Here is a 21,426-nt window from a genome sequence, read left to right as displayed (position 1 = left end):
TCCCAATGATCTATTTATATTAGGCAAATTTAAATGCTAAAACGAACTTGAGAGAATAAAAATCTTCCTTGGAGTTCAGCTGATGAGCCACATGCAACACTCCCGTCCCAACCCCAACCTTGTGGGCCCTCGTGGTCCATCACTCAGTCACAGAGGGAGCCACAACTGCTTTGGCGTCATTCCCTCTTCACAAAGCTAAGCTGGCTGATACCCGGCATTCTGCGGTCTCCTAAGTTATTTCAAATTGATTGTGTTGTGGGTTGTTCTGCTAACATCCTAAGCACATAAGTTTAGGCGGCCAGTCTATGCTGACCATGCCTATCTTCCAGACTATCCTCCCCTATCTCCTCAGAAACAAGCACTACTGCCTCTGTAATCTCACTTGTGCCCAGGTCAGGCCATCCAGGCCCTGCTGATCCAAAGTCATCTTGTTTGTGCCATGGTTTCAAAGTTACCCTCCTTTGTTTCCCATGCTACCTAGGCTTTTGCATCCCCAGAACCTAGCACACTGGCCCATAGGAGGTACTTAATAAATGCTTGATCATTCTGTGGTACAAAGAATGAGACATGGAGAAAATGCCCATCAACTGGGGAATGGCTGAACTAGTTGTGGTTAATGAATGTAATGGAATACTATTGTGCTATAAGCAATGATGAGCAGGCAGATTTCAGAAAAACCTGGAAAGACTTACATGGACTGATACTGAATGAAGTGAGCAGAGCCAGCAGAACATTGTATACATCATGTGTACGGTAACACTGTGCGATGACCAACTTTGACAGGCTTAGCTCTTCTCAGTAATGCCACTATCCAAGACAATTCCAAAAGATTCATGAGAGAAAATGCTATCCACATCCAGAGAAAAAACTGTGGAGTCTGAATACAGATCAAATCATACTATTTTCACTTTTTTTTGGGTTTGTCTTTTGCTTTTTTTTGTGGCTTTTCCCTTTTGTTCTGTTTCTTCTTTCACAACAAGACTAATGTGGAAAATGTGTTTACATGACTGCACAAGTATAACCTATATCAATCAGGTTGCTAGCCATCTTAGGGAGGGGGAAGAGGAAGAAGAAAAAATTTGGAACTCATAATCTTTTAAAAAAAATGAATGCTGAAAACTATCCTTACATGTAATTGAAAAAAAAAAAGGCTATTTACAAAAAGAAATAAAACTTAAAATTTGGTGTTTTTTTGGTCATTAAAAAAATTTGGTCATAGGCCAAATAGGTCAATGTTAAGTAAAAATACTGCATGAAAAAGAAATAAAATGTTTTACTTATTTTAACTTAAAAAAATGCTTGCTAATTGCTTGATCCTAACATTTTAAGTGGCACACATTGTTACATCAGATTTTACTTCTCCATAACATGACTAAGGAGGGGAGAGGCAGAGGGAAAAGCATTAAATGTTCTTGCCTTGCAAAAGTTCTATTGTTACCTATTTTCTTTTCCTGGTTTGTTGGGACAAAAGCAACAATCAATCAATAAACATGCATTAAGTGCCTACTATGAGTCAGAAGCTGGGCTAGGCTCCGAGGCTGCAAAGACAAAAAAATGAAATCATCCCTACCCTTCAAGGAGCTTATTCTGAGATGGGGAAAATGCCATGTATAGAATTTAAATATTAAATAAAATAAATACAAAGGAATTATTTTTTTTTGAGGGGGAGAACTAGCAGCTTGGGGACTCAGGAAAAGCCTTACAGAAAAGCTGATGTCTGGAAGAAAGCTAGGGATTCTCAGCGACAGAGGTGGGCAGTGAAGTTTATTCCAGGAATGGGCCCAGCTGGGGATGGAATGTGCTGAGGAAGGAACAGAAAGAAGGTCGCTTTGGCCAGAACGCAGCACACGTCAAGCGGGGTGATGTGTAACACTGCAGGCGAGGGCCAGGCTGGGAAGGGCACAGATGCCAAACACAGAAACTTCTAACTGATGCTCACGAAGCAGGGGAAGTGCTGGGGTCTAATCTGTGCTTTAGGATGATATGCTTCCATGGAATGCATCTTTCATTGGTCCTCTGCTTCTGCTTTACATCAATCAAGGGTGTTTTCCTGTTGCCTCCGTATTTCTCTGGGTGCATCTTTGGTTGATTTTCTCCTGAATGTCCTTTCACCATTTGCTTTTTGGATGTCCAGAGGCCTGGTTTTGGAGAGCGAGTCCTGCCTGCACGAAGGCAAGAGTTTGTTCCAGGCCCTGGAAAGCTTTGCTTACAAAGCAGCGTCCTGTCCTCCCTCCCCCCCCTTATCTCGGACTCTCCTCCTATGGGTTGTTCCTGATCTAGGCCACAGGCCCAGAAATACACTCTTCTGAAGGTGTACTTTCTTTTTTCTCCCCAAGTGGCTTTTTTTTCATACTCAATAAATAATAAACCCAAAGGGATACTGTATCCTCTATATCTTTCAGTCAACTATGTGGTTATAAATATGTGGTCTACTGCAGAATATGTTTTGTGAAGGTCCAATCCTTTATCAAATCTTCATCAAGGATGCCTTCTATATGCTTGAAGATTATTATCGTAAAAACTGGGCAGGGATAGAAAAGAAGGCAAATAGATCTCTAGTTAGTGATATTTTCTTGGCTGTCTTTTTTAAAAAAGTAATATCCACTGAAACAGAAAAGAAAGCTTAGGAGAGGTTATGAAGGTTTAGACTCTAAATAGGAATTTATATGTGATCTATATCATATATAATGATATAAGGGGATCATTTGAGTTGACTGAGTAGAAGAATGACATGGTAGGTGGAATCCTTGCTTAAGGAAAATAACCTTGGCATCAGAATGTAGGATGGACTAGAACAGGGAGAGATTTGAGGCAGGGAGGCCAATTAGGAGGCCACTGTCACAGTCTATGGGACAGATGAGAAGCTAAGGTGGTCACTGTGTGAGAGAAAGGATTATATTCAAGAGATCTTATGGAGGTAGGAATGTCAAGATTTGGCAACTGATGAGATATGAGGGTTAAAGGAGAATGAGTGTCAAGGCAAATGCCAGGATTATGACCTTGAGACACTGGAACAATGGTGGTGCCTTTGACAGAAAAAAGAGAAAAACTTGGAGGGAAGGGTGGGGGGAAATAACTGCTTCTGTTTCAAACAAAGTTTTCATAAAAGAAGTGGTAAGGGTGATGGCATCAGACAGGTCTGTTGCTGTTCAATAATTTCAGTCATGTCTGACTTTTTATGACCCCATTTGGAGTTTTTTTGGCAAAGATACTAGAGTACTTTGCCATTTCCTTCTCCAGCTCATTTTACAGACAAGGAAAATGAAGCAAACAGGGTGAAATGACTTGCCCAAGGTCACACCACTAGTAAGTGTCTGAGTCTATTTGAACTCACAAAAGATGAGTCTTCCTGACTCCAGGTCTGACACTCTATCCATTGGCCCTTAGATAGCTCCACCAATCAATAAACATTTACTAAGCACCTACTATCTGTCAATCACTATGTTAAACACTATGGATACAAAAAGAGGCAAAATACAGTCCTTATGCTCAAGGAACTTGGAATCTAATGGAGAAAACCACATACAGCCAATTTATACAAAACAAACTATACGCATGATAAACAGGAAATATTTAACAGAGGGATGGAACTGATATTAAGAGGGATTGAGGAAAGCTCTAGTAAGAGGGACTTCAATTGTGCTTTAAGGAAGTTAAGTAGTTGGAGAAAGGAGGGAGGGCACTCCAGACATGGGAGACAGATAAGGAGAATGCCCTGATTTGAGAAATAGTCTTGTTTGTGGAACAATCAGAAGGCTAGTGTCACTGAATTCAAGAAGATGAGTCAGGGAATGAGGCAGAGGAAGACTGGGAAGGTAAGAGGGAGCTAGATTACGAAGGGCTTTGATGAGGACAAAAGAGGCAGACCAGTTATGGAAGGAGAGTGAGGGAGAACCAATGGTTAGCTACCAGGTGTGCTCCACTGACAGCCAATATTATGAAATCTAGAGGAAGATCCCTAGCATCGTGGGAAGGCTCTAGTGGATGTGGACAGGAAACAGTCTCTATGGTGATCAGATTGCAGACCCAGTGGCAGAATCCCAGGGCCAGGCTAGTGGGGTAGGTGGACCTTCCTGATGGCCATAAAAAAGCTAAAGGGCAGCTAGAGCTGGCTCCCACCTCTCACCAATCCACGAAGAGAACCCACCTTTCCTGTCCTGCCTAACCCTGGAACAAGAAAAATTCATCAATCCTGCATCAAACAATTCTCTGCCAAAGACATCCTAAATACAAGCTACCATGCCAGGGGCCAGAAGGGGGTGGGAGTCCCAGCCTAGGAGGGCTACAACCTGCTATTCACTCGATGGATGTTCGGATCCACTTCCCCTCCAACTCTCCCAACAGGAAAATGTAGACAATTTGCCCATCTTTTTCCCTTCCTCAAGGGACATATATATGTATATGTATATAGGATACTGTTATTGGGAGTCAGGAAGCCCAAGTTCTGATACTGGCTCCAAATCATTTTCCCTTCTCTAGGCCTCAAACTGCTTTACTGGCAAGCTATTAACCTAGAACTAAAAAGGTTCTTCAATCTTTTGGGGGATCACAGATCTGTTTAGCAATCTGGTCAACTCTTGGATCCATTCTCAAGACAAAAGTTTTAAATGCATAAAATAAAATACGTAGGATTGAAAAAGAAAGTAAGATATTGAAATGTAGTTATCAAGATATGGAGGGGAAAAAGCACATAGAATTCAGGGTTATGGAAAACTCTTAATGAGAAGCTCCCTAAGGCCCCTTCCAGCTTCAATATTCTAGAAGTTTATGATTCTTTAGATCCGTATCTTCTAAAATTAAAGTTGATCATATATATCTACATACGTATTTATATACACATATAATTATATATTAATATATTTATAACATGGAAAATTATTTGAAGAGGATTTTTCTCTTCTTCCCTTTAAGGTAAACAGAGATCTACCTCCTGGGGAACCCAACACCAGACTTGGGAATCATTGGTATACAGTCTCCTCCCGGAAAGCCCCACCCCATGCACCTGCTCGATCCCTCTCTGGTTACAGTGTCAGGTCAGGGAACTTAAGCACCAGCCTAACCAACCCTAACCCTCTCCCCAAGCCAGGAAGAGGGGGAGACAGAAGCCACCAGCTAACTACCAGTGCCCATAGTCTCTTCCCCTCCCCATGATGCTAGTCACCAACATGTGACCTTGGTTCTTCCTCCTCCCCCTCCCCCTGTAGATAGGAGGATGACCCAGCCAAGTCTACCCTCTGACACTGGCATTTTTTGGTATGTGCATGAACCCGAAACCTGGGCACCCAGACAAGGAAGTAGAGGACAGCAGGTGCTCCTCTTCTGGGCCCATGGCCATCCAGCTGGATTTCACTCGGCCCAACTCATTTTTCAAATGTGCCTACTCCAGTCTCCCTCCATCCCCCAAACCCAGAGCCAAATCAGCAACCACCAGTTCAAGCCTCAGAAGCTGGTGTTTAGGGCCAACGTGGGCACTTGGCTCCAAACCACGGGCCCTAGTCAAGTCTGAGTGGGCTCAGGCAGGGCAGAATGGGTACAGAGGAAGATGCTAAAGCACTCTCTAAACCTGCCCCAGCACCTGCCTCCCCCCTCCGCCAGCCTGCTTCACAGCCCTCGTTATCAGTCCCTAAGGACAGGGTGTTCTTGGCTGATGGCCCCCTCTGTCCCTTCTTCAGCCTTTATAGAGAACAAACTAATGTGACCCCATGCCCCACCCTCACCCACAATTTTGACTGCCATACCAAAGCCCTGGCCAACTCTGAGGTTAAACCCATTAGTCCACAGACAGTCAGTAGAAGCAGTATTTATTAAATGCCTATGTGTCAAGCACCGCGGATATGAAGAAAGAAAAATGATGAGTCCCTGGCCTCAAGGAGTTCCCATTTTAATGGAGGAAAGAGCATGTAGACAACCACACACATCAAAGACCCACGGGGGTAAGTCAGTCAGTCAGTCAGCAAACACTTACTAGGTGCCTCCTGTGTGCCAGGTCATCCCTGCACAGAGAGCTAGAGACACAAAAAGGGTAAAAGACAGTCAGTCCCTGCTCTCAGGAAGCTCGCCATCTAATGAAGAAGAGAAGGGGAAAGAACCAAGCACTTATGAAGCACCTACTATGTGCCAGGAACTGGGCAAGGTCAGCCCTTTATAAATATGTACCTGATCCTCACAACCACCCTGGGAGGTACATGCTATTGTTATCCCTATTTTACAGCTGAGGAGACTGAGGCAGGCAGAGGTTAAATGACTTGCTTAAGGTCACAGAGCAAGGAAGTATGTCAGGCCAGGTTTAAAACTCAGGCCTTCCTGACTGGCTTCCGGCCACCAGTTGCCTCACTATACATATACAAAATAGCTTCTCACTTTCTCCACCTTCTGAAGAGTGAAATGATCATTTAGGGCTTTTACAGACTCTACCAGTTATTGTCAGATAAAGAGCTGCAGCAGATGTCTGGGAAACTGCAGTCTTCCACCACCAAGTACTGGATCCCACAAACTCCATACAGGGTAATTTAGGAATAATCAGCAGGGGGAAGGCACTAGAATCCAGAGGGATTAGGGAAGACTTCCTGTGGACGATGGCCTAAAGGGAGCCAGGAAAGTCAGGACGTAGAGCATTCCAGGCACAGGAAAAGCACCCAGAATTGGGAGAGGGAGTGTTTCATGTCAGGACCATCAAGGCCAGTGTCATTAGACTGCAGAACATATGGGGTGGGGAAGGGATGGGAAGGGTCTAGTTTATGAAGGACTCTGAAGGCCAAATAGAGGATTTAGACTTGATTCTGAAGGGGATAGGGAACCACTAATGAGGAAGGAAGCAACACAGTTAGACCCATACTTTAGGAAGACCATTCTGAGCCAAGTGAAATGGGAGGTAACCTCAGAAGGAAGGGACGGGGATCTGGGGGGGCCAGGAGAGGCCTCCTGCAGGAGATGGGATGGGAACTGAGTACTGAGAGGCCAGGGAAGCAAGGAGCTGGGGCAGGGGAGGTAGAGCATTCTGGGGATAACAGGGCTCCAGCAGATGGAGGAACAAATGAGACCTGTGCAGCTGGACTCGAAGCTATGTGACATCAGGAGCCAAGTGTAAGAAGCGGCTATGCCACAAAGAGCTTCAAATGCTAGTTCATGCTTAGTCCTGGAGGTAAGAGGCAGGTCGGAAGTCACAGAAACCCACCCAAACTTCCCAGTCCCCAAAACGGCCTTGGCACATGTGATAGTAATGGAATGTGGAGATTCCCCTGTATTGGGCTTGGTTTTCAAATTGATTGTATTAAAACCCAGAGCTTGTTAATCCCACCTGTGGGATGGACTTTTTGATGTGAAAAGAAAGTCCTGACTGGGAGGAGCTGGTGACGTAGATTTGGAGAGACACTAGAGAGAGGCGGAAGATTTTTTTTTTGGAAGCAGCACCTCGTGGAGAGAGAGAGAGACTAAGAGAATTGCTGGTGGCCGCTTTGAATTGCCCTGGACTTTTGAGACCTGCCCCCTGAGCTGCCAAGGACTGAGGAGACATGGCTGTTTTGCTGGTACTTTGTCTGTCTGTTTTGATGTTATTTTGCCAGATTTGTCCACTGGTGAAAGACTGTCCTTTTGTTGAAGAAGTCCTGGAACCTGGCTGTTCGCTAAGAAGGCCTGCGACTGTCCTGCAGACAGAGAGTGAATACTGTCCACTGGTGAGGGACAGTGCTGTTGTTGCAGGGGTCTGGGAGCCTTTCTGTTGGTTCAGAAGCCCTGAAGAAGGATTTTCTTGTTGTATGTTTACAGAAATCCTGGGAGAGGGCTTTGCTAATGTGTTCAGGGGTTCTAGGACTGTTCTACAGACAGAGGATAAATTCATGAAGGGACTGGCAATGTATCTTGTGGCTTTGCTAAGCCTTGTCTCCCCAGGAACTAAGATTGCTGAGAACTTGCCTCGTGTCAAGATGAAGAAAAGACCTCCATTTGGGTATTAAGTGCTGTGTTTAAACTTGATGTAACTCTGGGGTTGATTCAATTGTGATTCAGGGGTGGGGAACTTTTGACCTTATGTTTGGAAACTAATCTCCATTTGAGAAGAGGGGCTTTGTGGTGGACTTAATTAAGGTATAGCCTAGGGGTGGAGAAGCATTTAGAACAGAGACTTTGTAATTGATTGAATGATTGGAAGGTCCTGGGGTGGGGTAGTACTTGGAGATTATTTAATCACACTTAGTAAATGCTGTATTTGGAATGATGTCATGTTTTGATCTTCTCTGTTCTTGGTTTGTCACTAAATAAAATAGAGAGCACCTATGCTGGTATTTTGAACCTGGGAAGTTGCCTTTGCTTGATATTACATTACAGCACAGTGAGAAGAAATGGTGGATTTAAGAGTCAAGAGAGAAGGGAAACTCGACCACAAACTGGCTGTGGGTCCACAGGCCCATCACTCAACCTCTCCTGGCCTCAGTTTCCTCATCTCTAAAAATGGGGCTAAGAACAGCTCCAGCACCTTCCTGAACAAGACTGCTGCCTATCGATGCAATGTATAAAGTTGCTCTGCCAACCTTAGAGTCCTCTACCCCTGTCAATTATTATCAGCATTACCATCATCACCATTCAAGCCTTTCTCAAACTCCTGCTATGGGCAGAGAACTGCTAGGGACTGTGGGGGAATCTACACAGGTACAAGATGTGGCCCCAGCCCTCAAGGAACCAATTTCCCCCCCCCCCCCCCCCCCCCCCCCCCCCCCCCCCGCCCTGGGGAGACAAAGTAGACACACACACAGACATAGCTACCATGACAAGGAAGCACAGGAATGCCTCAGGGTGAATGCTCCCACTTCCACAGAGCACACAAAAACTCTGTGAGGCAGGTGCTAGGTACTAAGTTCCCATTTCACATAAGAGGAAATTGCAATTCAGAGTGATTAAGTGACTTAGAACAATGAGCTAGTGGCAAAGCCAGGACTTTAACATGGTTTCTTAACTCCCAGGGCAATTTTTTTTTTTTTTTACTACTACAACATTCTTTTGCCTTAAAAAAAAAAATACAGGGGCGGCTAGATGGTGCAGTGAGTAAAGCTCCGGCCCCGGAGTCAGGAGGACCCCAGTTCGGTTCCGGCCTCAGACACTTAACACCCACCCACACACAAAAACTAACCATGTAACCTTGGGCAAGTTACTTAACCCCAAGTGCCCTCCCCCCACCTAAAAAAAAGCAAAAAAAAAAATACAGCCACTGACCTGACTGCCATTTGGATATGCAGTCAGTCACATGTTGCCGAGGCTGCCGAAGTTCAGGGAAGCTGACTCGTAGGGGGCCTCAGTGGCCCACAGATGCCAGACTTCTGGAGAAACTTGGCCTTCACCTCTGCCTGCTACACTCCCTCTGTGCAACTACCTCCAGAGTGAGGCTCAGCTCAGACTAAGCTCTGCATCTTTCTATTCTGGTTAAGAAGTCCATCCAGCTAAATTCTCTTCTGGATCTGCATTTATGTTGTCATTGATTATTTCTCACTGATGATGCCTCATCTGATTTCCATTTGGAGTGATTCGATCCTAATTTTATTACCATGTAATCTGAATACACATAATGACTATAATTACAACAAGGAGGCAAACAGCTCTCCCATTGCAGGAAGACCTAAATTTAGGGCTTCCTGACAACAGCAGCCTTGGGTTGGTAGGGCTGATTGTGTGACGAAAGGCCGCCATCCTTTGAAACCGAAGGTGGTGCTCCTGCCCACAACCATATAGTAGGGATGTCTGCTCGGGGGGTTCTGGGATCCAACCCACATCTCAGACAGGAGTGGACTGGCCCCACTCACAGTTTTGTTTTCTAGACAAATGCCAGCACCTGTGGGGTGTCCACTATGCCTCATTCCTCCTTTCTGGCTATAGCTATCGGGGGCCTGAGTCCACTATCATCTTGACAAGCCCCACCAAACCAGAAATGACTTAATGTTCCCTTAATCTGATAGGCAATATGGTGCATCAGATATAGAGCTGGCTCTGAAATCAGTGTGGGTTCAAAACTTGCCTCTGACGTGTGTATATATATAGTGTCTAGTGTCATAGGCTAGAATGAATGGCTGGATATAACAAGGCTCACACTTGTATTTAAAAAAAAAATCAAATCCACAAGAATGAGAGAGCTAAATCTAGACAAAAGTTTACGTGAAAAAAATCTGAGGGATAGCTGCTCCTGCAAGGTGCCCTGATCAGTTACATTCTGCTTCTCCCACCATATTCTTAGGAAGAACACTGACAAAATGGAGCCGATTCAGAAGTTGAACCAGGATGAGAGGCCTGGAGATCACAATACACGAGAACCAAGTGAAGGAAGTGGAAGATCTAGTCTAGAGGAGAGAGAGAGAGAGTGGAGAAAATATGGCAGCCTGTCTTTAAAGTAGCTGACACACTGTCATACAGAAGAGGAACTGGCCTTGTTCTTCTTCCCTCAGAGAACATAACTAAGAGGGAAAAGGACAGAAGCAAGCAGAGACAGATTTCCTCTTTATATACAGAAAAACCTCCCAATGACTGGAGCCATTTGAGGACCTTAAGTCCTGGCAGAGCCACCTCGGCAGAGGCCTTCAAGTGAAGGCCAAACAACTTTTCAGCATCAGTTCATCCATCTGGGTATATGGTAGACTAGACTATTGTGGAGGTCCTCACTGAGGCTCTGGCCTATGATTCTGAGTGCAGGAGAAAGATCTGAAGTCAGAAAACCAGGGTTCGAATCCCACATCTTTCACTTGCTACTTCTGTGAACACGAGCAAGCCATATGCACTCTTTTCTCAGTTTCTTCATCCACAAAATGAAGGTGTTGGACCAGGATAGGGGTCCTTGGCCTGAGATCAAGAGATGCCTTTCCCTTCTCCTCTCCAGTGAACTTGAATGGGGAAAAAAAAAATCACATCCTTATTTTAACATAATTGGTTTCCTTTGTAGTCTTCTGTGTTTTATTTTGTACATTTAAAACCCTGAGTCTGAAAAGCGGTATAGAGGCATCATCAGACTGTTGAAGGGGTTTATGAAACAAAAATGATTAAGAATTTCCTCTTCTATTTCTCAATAAATAAGTGTTCAAAAGATAACAAACAAAAAAACCAGTTCTCAAAAGAATGTAAAATATTCACAACCGCATAAAAGAATGGTCCAAATCACTAAAATTAAGAGAAATGTAAATCAAACAACCCTGAGGTTATACCTCGTACCCTGCAAGTTGACAGGAATGACAAAAAATGGCAACAGTCAAATATTGGAGGAAGGAGAGGCACACCAATACACTATAGGTAAAACTGTGAAATGCTAAATTATTTTGGAAAGTGATTTGGAATTAGGCAAATGAAGTGACTAAAATGTCCATACTCTTTGAACCACAGACTCTACTACTGGCCTAAGGAAGTTATCAGCAAGAGGCAAATCCCCAAATACGCTAAAATATTTATAATGACATTTTCTGTGAATTGGAAACAAAGTAGATGTCTGTCAATGGGGAATGGCTAAACAAGCTGGGGTACAAATGGTGCATGAATGTAATGGAATATTATGGTGCTGTAAGAAATCATATGTATGATGAATACTGAGAAACGTGAGAAGGTTTATATGAACTGATGCAGAGTGAAGTCAGCAGAACCAAGAAGACATCATACCAGGGGTGGGGAGATCCTGCAACCTCGAGGTCACATGTGGCCCTCTAGGTCCTCAAGTGCTGCTGACTGAATCCAAACTTCACAGAACAAATCCCCTTAAGGGCCCCACTTGAGGACCAATAAGGTCACATGTGGCCTCAAGGCCACAGGTTTCCCACTCCTGCATTATACACAGTGATTATAATGACATAAATGACACACCAAAATATTAAAACAGGCCTGAAGAGATATCAGATGATACCTCAACCTACCCATTTATAGAGGCGGCAGGTCCAACAGATGTTACACATTGCACGTTTTCAGATTTTTTTCAATGCTTTTATTAGTTGTACTGATTTTTCCCCCTCTCCAAACAATATTGTTTGACATATGAGATGGCTCTCTGGGAGAGGCATTTGGGATAACTAGTAATGTAAAAAAGAAGACATCAATAAAAACTTATTTTAAAAAAGGAGAAGAACAGTCACCCTTGGCTAAGAGGACCTCAGATCCCTTTTTAGCACTAAAATCCAATGATCTGGGGTGGTTAGGTGGCGCAGTGAATAGAGCACTGGCTCTGGAGTCAGGAGGACCTGAGTTCAAATCCGGCCTCACATACTTGACACACTTACTAGCCATGTGACTTTGGGCAAGTCACTTAACCCCAATTGCCCTCCAAGAAGCAAAAAGTAAAATACAATGATCTTATGATTCTAAATTTAGTGTTCATTCAGCTCTAGAAAGGAAAGAATGCCTCTATCTTCAAACTGTGGGCTCTTGGTCATCTCAAGTCCTTATCCCAGGGGCCCTGAGCCCCAAAGGAAATGAGGCTGGGCATCAGAGAAATCAGGTTTTGGGACCAAGAATGAATGTTCTTAAGCTAGTATAGCCATGGATGGGGCTAGGGAAGGCTCAGCAGCTGATAGGTTGTTGGCGAACCCATTAGTGAGGCTAAATGGCTTGTTAGGGTAACAACAATTCTCTCAGCACTGCAGGCAGAAAATGCCCTCTGCTCCATGGACTCCTGTTGTCTGGACCCTCGGAGACAGCAGGGCAGGACTGAGATACTTGAAATTCATGCTTATTACTGTTGTTGCTGCTGCTCTTACGATTTGGAAAATAAGCTGTAAATGTTGAAATGACCCTTGCACAGCCCTGAAGAGGAGATCTCATATGCAGCTACATCTTCATGGCTAGAATTTCCTCCCAAGTCATTTATCCATGGGAAAATCTGGCAAGAAAACCATTTGGATGAGAAAGGGCTGAGGCCTGTTGCTAAGAGAAAGCAGGCAACAGCAAAGAAGGGATATTCATTAAAAACCATCCGCTTGCTTGACATCAAGGACAGCCTAGTGTCTCTCAGGAAGAAAAGTGGTGGTAGCCAGAGTAATAGTGGAGGGGAACAGAATCCTGATGGCAACGAGGAAGCCAAGGTAGGAATGCCAGGTCTTCTGCAGTGCAGGAGCTGCCAGCTCCCCTGACACTGCCCTGTGTCACAGACACAGATCACCCCCAGCCTCCAGCTCCAGTGGCAGGTACCCTCAGTCTCTGCACATGCCTCTAGTCACATCTTCCCCTAAACAAGTCAGCGCCAAACTTATGCTCATGACCTGCTCCGACGCAGACTGAGCTGAGAAGCCTTCCCATATCAGCTCGTAGCTCTCCGTCCCTGCCTGTATCATTTGCCTTTTTGAGGCCTTAGTTTTCTTATCTGTAAACCAAGCATTAAGAGCACTTGTGTTGGCCCTCTTTCTCAAGGAGTGGCTGAGAGGCTCAAATGAGATGACCAACCCTAAAGTCTTCTATAAAGGTAAGTAAGTCCCTATGATGATAAACCCTTACTCCACGGAACTTAAAAATGCTTGCCATGTGCTCTCATCTCTCTCACTTCATTGTCCCATAGAGTCTGGGACATATGCAGGAACAGCAGAATGAAAACGCTCTTGGGTCTCTATTAAGTAATTTCTATGGGCCTAACACCACGGTAAGCACTGAGGACACGAACACCTCCTGTCCTATACTGTAACAGCGGAAGACAACATACATAGGGGAGCTGTGGACCAGGAAAGAGCATTTTGAGCATGTGAGTAGGGCCGTAAGGGAAAAGATGGACATTCTCCTTCCAAGTACAAGGGTAGAGACAATCAGAATGGGAGACTGCTGGGGTTGGGGATTGGTCAGGATGGGAGGCTGCCAAGTAGTGGTCAGGGTTAGGGAATGAAGTGAGCACAGAGCTGAAGCCTTCCTGAAACAGTCATCCAGGTGGAGGTGCCACCAACAAGGGAAGAAAGAAGGGTTAGGACAGACCCTCCAAGACATGGTCTCTGTGAGTGAAGTGAAGGGAGGCATGGCTGAAACAGTGTGGGCCAGGTAGGGCAATCCCCAGGCACAGGCAACAAAATGAGTCCACAAATGCCATGGGATTCTCCTGATTCCAGTTTCATTCTTTTTCCCAAACCAAGCTGCCTCTCTCAGAGGGTGAGGGGCTAATGAAATTCTCACTTAGCTTTCAAAATAAAATTACAGTCGCTGTTAATTTGAAAAGTAAATCTATCTCATTTGGTATTTCTTTTGGTTTGGTTTAAGGGAGGGGAGGGGAAAACTCCTAAAATGAAGGCAGTAAACCTTTTGTGATAAGAAAAAAAAAACCTGGAAACAAAGTGAACATCCATCAACGGGAGAGGGCAGAACAAAAACAGCATGGCCTGATGAATATAATGACCATGACTGCAGCCAATGAGAGGGCAGGTCTGAGGAAATCTGGGAAATGACAAGACTGGGGTGAAGTGATGCACAGGAAGCCGAGAGAGACAGGAGAACACCATGCACCATCTCAACAATAGTGCTGCCAAAAGGCAGCTCCACTCAAATGAAGTGACTGCTTCTGGTTCTGGAGAACAGATGAGGAAATGCATCTCCCTCCTCAGTAGAGAGATGGGGGCAGCCTGTGGTGGCCATGGGGACAGAATAATGGATTATTCATCATCAGACTCAGTCACTGTGTTGGTTAAGGATTTGTTTGTGTGTGGCTTTTTTAAGCTTATATTTATTTAATATTTTTATTTATATCCTTTGTTTTTAATATCATTCTCATTTTCCACCTCCCTCCCCTATCCAATGAGCCATCCCTTGTTAAGAAAAAAAAAAAAGTAAAAGGAAACAGAACAGTCTTATAATATCTTATTTTGATTATTTTTACTTGTTTTTCTTTGTTTCAAGAGAGGGTTCTATGGAGGAAAGAGGCAATCCTGGAAAAGAATGGCAGTGGGTTTTTTTTTTTTAAAGCAATCGGGCTTAAGTAACTTGCTCAAGGTTACACGGCCAATTATTTTTGTGTGGGTGCTGAGTATTGGAGGCCAGAACCGATTCCAGGTCTCTGATGCTGGGGCTGGCGCTCTTACTCACTGTGCCACCTGGGCGCCCCTCGCAGTGGTTTTTTAAAAGCACGATTAGAATTTAATAATTCTAAACTCTCCCCCCCAAAAATAAATAAAAGCAAGGCACCAACACACAGATTAAGGTAAGTTAAAAAAACTCAGGAATCCTTCCCAAAGACAGTGGTGATGTCTGCCTGCCTCCTGCATCCTTTTCTCCCTTTCTTCTACTTTGGTCATAGCCAGCCTCAGATGCTTCTTCTCCATGAGCTCCTAGGAAGGTTCTACTAGGGATGCCCAGGGGAATTCTGGGCCAAGGCTTCGCTGTCCTGACAGCAGCCTCTAACCATCCTCACTGAGCTGGGAAAAACACTGGACACCAGGGTATGTCCGCAGGTTCTAAGCATCAAGCACAGAGAGTTCTAGGGAAGGACAAGCTGCACCCTCTGTCCTCTCTCCCCAAATCTTTCCATTCAAACTATCTAGTCTGACCCATACCTGGAAAGAATCACCATCCAACAATAGTGAGTGATCCTTGAAGCTCTAACTTCCAAGTCTCTCAGTAGCTTAGGACCTCTCCCCCCTGCAGGCATCCCATTCCATGCTGAGACAGCTCGAGGTCATCAGGAAGTTGGGCTTGACATTAAGCCTGTATCTACATCTGCAAATATCACCTGTTCTTTCCGGTTGTGCCCTCTGGGACCAAACCCTCATCACAGCACAGCCCTTCCAGTATCCCAGAGCCATCAAGTTTGTTTTGAGAGTCTTTTCTTCCCTGGGCCAAAAAACATGCCAAGGGGCTTCCCCGGATCCTCGTGACACAGATCCCAGGGCCCCTTCCCATCTTGGCTGCCCTCCTTCAGACCCTCTTCAGCTTATCCGCGGCTTCTGAAAGTAGAGCAACCAACCAGAACCAAAAACAATCTACTACATATGGCCCCAAAAGAACAGATACAGAGGGCCTATGACCTCATTCCTGGAAACTACACCTTTCTCAGTGCAGCCCAAGACCAAGACGGAGTCGGCTAACTTCTCTGGATCAAAAACTGCTGTCTCATAACGCCTGCCCTAGGCTTGGGATACTGACTTTTTGTACCCAAGGATAAGAGTTTACATTTATCCCTACTGGATTTCATCTTATTAGAGCCAGTCTAATCCTCTAGCTGGTTAAGATGTTTTTGGATCCTTACTATCATCCAGTGTTTTAACTACCCTCCCAACTTTGTCTTCTGCAAATCAGACGATCACATCTTTTGTGAATACCCTGCCACACACAGAGCGGCCAACATGACTGAGATTAAGGGGACCACCCTGAACACCACAAGGGATGAAGGGTCTGGGCAGTCCAACAGGATCCCAACCTGCCTTTACACAATATTACCAAACACAACTGCAGAACATGAAGAGCTCAAAGGGCTTCCTGTTCTCCTTCCCCACCCCCATTATACAGATGAGAACACTGAGGTCCAGAGAACTGAAGCAACTTGCCTGAGGTCACACAGCTAGTTAGCTAATGCCAGAGCAAGCAAACAAACTGCCCTTTGAAGGGATCCCTCCAGGTCACCAGGACTGAGAGGAATCCAAGGAGTCCTTCCCTGTGCCTGACGGTCCACTCACAACATGTCTCCCCCAGGGAAGACAATGTACCCACAGGCATGTGTGGTCACTTCAGACACTCCATATAGATACATACTCCCCATCCAGAGTCCCAGCACTGTTGAGGACCCGTCCTGGTTGCTGGCATCTTACCATTAGGTGACATGAGCTTATTTACTTACCCAGTGCAGAGACCCAATGCAGACCTTGGCAGCCAAGAGGGGCACAGTGGGATCGCAAGGACGAAGCTTTGAGCATTCCTTTAGCACTGACACAGCATATGCTGACTGCCAAAGAAAGAAGGAAGGTAGAGACGATGTCACTTAAAGACCCATCAAGAGTAGCTATAGCTTACAGGAGCCACCTATGCCCCCAAGCACTTGTCACAGTCATCTCAAAGGGCTATACATACCGTGTTTCCCCGATAATAAGACACTGTCTTATTAATTTCTTTTGGACAGAAAAACACCAGAGGGCTTATTTTCAGGGGAGGGCTTATTTTAATGAACATTGACAGCAATTTTAATAAACAGGTAAATGTGAACAAAAAAATGTACCTTTATTCAATAAGCAAATCACTGGGGAAGAACAGGATGACGCGCTCACTGCTGCAGCTCTGATTGGATGCAGCTCAGAGCACGGTGTGCGTTTCACCCGGGGGGGGGACGGTGCATACAGAGGGTACTGTAATGTAGCGTGTGGCGCAGGGAATCACCTTCACTACAGTAGCAATCTCAATAGGGCTTATTTTCGGGGGAGGGCTTATTTTAGAGGAATCTCACACAGTAAGGGGAGGGCTTATTTTCGGGAAAGGTCTTATTATCGGGGAAACACGGTATGTATGGGAACACACAGTCAAACACGTACACAGGCATCCATGAGCGCACAGTACTCATATCACATACACAACAGGCACCCACTCACATGCCCCCAGAACACAGGAGTGCAAACATCATCACAGGCTCAGAATGTGGGGAGAAAGGGAGTCCCAGAGCTTAGGACCAAGGCCTACAGATGCTTCTTTTCCTTGGTTCTTCCAAGTTCACTGTTCTCTCCAAAGACAAGCTGAACAACAATCCTCCTAATAGTGTGGTGGCAGGCCTTCTACATTGGTCCTTCCACTCTGCATCCTATACTATGATGCCAAACGACTTTTCCCAATTTTGGGCCCACTGGGCAAACATTTCCCTGGGCCCTCTGGCCTACTAAAGGCTTTTCAAGTCAATTCAATAAGAGTGTATGGAGTTGTCTGCTAACTACTCAGTCCTGTGCTAGGCACTATGGAGGATACAAGAAAAGGGAAGATTCAAGGAATGATAGAAGGGAAACTCTCTCCTCACTAGCAGATCAAAGAGACAAGTCTAGATCAGGAATCCAAGATGCTACTTTTGCTTAGACATACTGAAATCAAGAAAATGGGAGGTTAGGAAGGGAAGAAGTGAGAAGGGATCAGTCGGGGAGAACATATGGTCCCAAAGGAAGGGAATGCTCTTCCTTCCCTGCCCTTCGGGAGCTTAAGAGTCTAGTTGGAGAAACCCAATAAAAGAGCATTAGATGAAGCGGTCTGTGATCACATGCTTTACTGTAGAGTACAGCCTCTGAGTACTACGAGTCCTGAGCATGGTGAGATCAGGATGAGCTGCACTTGTCAGAGGAGTGCTTTGAAGGCCAGAAAGAAACTGAACCATGGCTGCTTCCCTCCCCAAAGCTGCCCTTCCTCCTTCCTCCTCTGGACTCTGTAGCCATGACACAAGCTCAGGCTAACCCAAAGTGCTGGACAGGGTGGGGACTTCGGGAGAAGGGGAGGAGAGGAGGGCAAGGGTCTGTGACACCCAAGATCCTCCTCCTTCCCCCATGCCTTAGTCAGCCTCAGGCGCTTCCTTCTCCCACTCTGGGGCTGCTGACCTTTGGAACTGGATCCTTGGAATGCTGAATCCTCTAACTTTGACCTCCCCAATCCCCATCAAGGGATACTATTTAAGGAGTCATCTGAGGACTCAGCAATCAGGAGCTAAGATGGGGGTGGGGGTAGGCAAAAGAAGAGAGGGGCTTAAAAAAAAGTGGTTACCTAGCAACTGAGTCTATGCTTTTGCTGAGAAATCCAACAGAAGGAGCGACCTAAATCATCGAACTCATACGTTATTACTGCAGGATGATGTGCCAGATATATTTATATCTCCCAGCCTAACCTTCTGGAAGGCCTATCGGGGGCGGTCACAGCCACAGAACCTCAACTCCAACTTTAGGCTCCTGATAGAGATGCAGTCTTAAGTGTCCCCCTCCCTCCTCCTCTCTTGGTCTTAAGTGTCCTTCCCTCCCCCTTCCAACCCAATCCAGGTCACCTCTTCAGATGGTGCTGTCAGGAACAGCACAGAATGGTTTAGTTCATCGACAAGGATCAATTCCCAATAGACCTACTGCTAATCTGATGCCCCCTGGAAGGATCCCCCCAAATCACAGGCCATCAGTCAGCCCGAAGGCATTCTGGCTCCAAGGGCTGGTTGTAACGAATAGTAAATCTTTCAATCCTTCAATTCATCTCTCACAAAAACTCCACCCGTCCCTGTTCCCCAGAGCCACCAGAAGGGCCCAGCCCTTCAGAAAACAGTCTCACTTGAACAAGTGGCACCATGCACAGGGGTGCAAGCTTTTCAGAGGGGTTCTCCATCTCTTCTACAGCTACCTAGAGATTCAAATCCAAGGCCATTCCCTGAACTTAGAGTTCATTTTAAAAAAATAAATAACATCCATTTTATGGCTATATATTAATGAACTATAGGATTTTAGCAATAAAAGGGAACATGGAGGTTGTCTGATATAAAACCTTCATTTGACAGACCAGGAAACTGAGGCCCAGAGACACTGACTTGCCCAAGGTCACACAGATTGTAAGAGAGCAAGGTCAGAATGCAGTTCTCTGACAACAAATTCTGTACTCAGTCCTTACAATGCCCTAGGAGGCAGGTGGAGAAGATGTTATTAGCTCCATTTTATAAATAAGGAAGCTGAAGCCCAGAGGGGTGAGGTGAATTTCCCAAGGGCACACAGCTACTTAGTGGCAGATCCAGAATTCAGATCCCCCGACTCCCAGTCCAATACTCTCCCCACTGCACCAACCTGCCACCCTAATGTTCTATTTCCCATCCACTAAGGCTGTGCCTGGGCTCTCCTCCCCAGCAAAGGAAGGACCCAAACCCAGATCTTCCCCCCTGGAAGGGAGCAAGGCCAGAGGCCAAACCCCATGAGATAGCACAGAAGAGAAAAGGGCTGCCATGAAGCAATCCTGAGCCAAGCAGCCCTGGGCACCCTGCCAAAGCCCCAAGCCATCATCTGGGTGGGGCTGGGCCAGGCTATCTCTCCTCCTCCTCCTCCTCCTCAGACCAGAAGGCAGTGGAGGCTCCTGCTTGACAGGTCTCTTCAGGGTCCCCTGAACAAGCCCTGCTTGTCCCCACCTCGGATCCTCCTTCTCCCTGGAAAGTCCTCCCCACCCTCTTCCTTTCCAACCTTCAAGGCCCAGGTTCTCTTTCTGTCTCCCCTTAAATCTCCCACAGCCTGGGATGTCTGGACCACTCAGAGGCTTATGTTCTAAGTGAAATCAGAGCCATTGGTGTCTGTCATAGGCTCTACTGGAGCGTAAGCTCCATGAGGGCAAGGGATATCTCACTTTATCTATACAGTGCCCTGCACAGGGCCAACACTTCATAAACACTGACGAATGGAACTGAATTCCTTAGGAAAAAGCTGCAAAATGAAAGTGCATCAGACTTAAAAGTCTACTGAGGCCAAATCCCAACTCTGGTGATAAGAACTCTAGGGGTGGTAACTCTGAGCCTCAGTTTTCTCACGTGTAAAATGGGGGTGACCATCCTTGCACTAGCCACCTTGAGAGTGCTGATATGAACTGCTTTAGGCCCCACAGGTCTGCAACAACGGATGGAAGTGTCCCTGGGATGGCCAGAGACCTAGATCCTGAGAGGACACGGCTGCATGACCCTGGCCAGGTCACTTACCTCTCTTCCCGTTTCCAGTCTATAAAAGGCCCAGATGACCCCCTAAGTGCCTTCCAGCCCCAACTCTATAGTCCTATGCCTTGAATCACATTCACTTGGTGGGTGTGCTTGAGCCTCATAGTCCCTGTGTGGAAAGTGGGGGGGGGCCCATGGCAGAGAAAAGGGGAGGGCAGTGGGGGATTCTCTTTCTCTGTAGCCCTCCCTGAGGGCTGCCATGGGGAGCTGCTAATAAACATTTGTGAACTTTTATTCCAGGTTCTGAGAACAAGGACTTTTTGCCTAGTGGGGGAGTACTTGGTATGGGTTTAATCTCAGTATCACTTACCTGCCTGGAGAAGGACTCCTCAGATAACAGGTGTCTGGTATTTAGGCCACCTCCCCCCCTCACTCCCCATACTGTATTCCTCGATCCCAAGTCCTTTCCCCACCAGTTACTACTGGGGGAGCAGCCACCTCCCCCATCACTCACATCTCCCCAAACCTAGCCATGGTGAGCTTGAGAAGGCTTGGCAATGCTGTCCAGGCCCCCATTAGCAGGATTACGCATTGCAGATTCTAGGCGAGGCCTCCTCAGAGAATGCTTCAGGACCAGAAGGGATACTGCACAGATGGGCAGGGAGGGGCAGAGAGGAGGGAATTCCCTCAGCCCCATAAAGGGCTCAGGGTATTTACAGCTCTTAGATCAATTTGCAGCCTCATGCCACATTACTTCCTCTATCCCTCCCCCACCCCCAACGCTCCCCTCCTAACACCCGAGCCCAAGGAAGGTTCTCTGCTCATGGTTCATGTTGGTGCTTAAAATAGACATTTATGTAAGTCTAATTCTGACCTGGTAAGCAATGAAGATG

The 21,426-nt window shown here is 45.9% G+C and overlaps 1 protein-coding gene across 1 annotated transcript in view; it reads right to left on the bottom strand.

Annotated features, from left to right (window-relative positions):
- TTC7A (tetratricopeptide repeat domain 7A) overlaps positions 1-21,426 on the bottom strand; it is a 210,316-nt gene that overhangs the window by 100,946 nt on the left and 87,944 nt on the right. Inside the window, exon 11 of the mRNA XM_069071642.1 lies at positions 16,751-16,855. Coding sequence (XP_068927743.1) covers positions 16,751-16,855 — 105 coding nt within the window. The remainder of the gene's footprint in view (positions 1-16,750; positions 16,856-21,426) is intronic.

This window comes from Petaurus breviceps, unplaced genomic scaffold, assembly GCF_028583685.1.
Source record: "Petaurus breviceps papuanus isolate PSGF00001 unplaced genomic scaffold, PetGlider_PUasm1.0 90842, whole genome shotgun sequence".
NCBI lineage: Eukaryota > Metazoa > Chordata > Mammalia > Diprotodontia > Petauridae > Petaurus > Petaurus breviceps.
The sequence above is the reverse complement of the archived record's forward strand: the minus strand, read 5'-3'. Positions and strand labels throughout refer to the sequence as shown.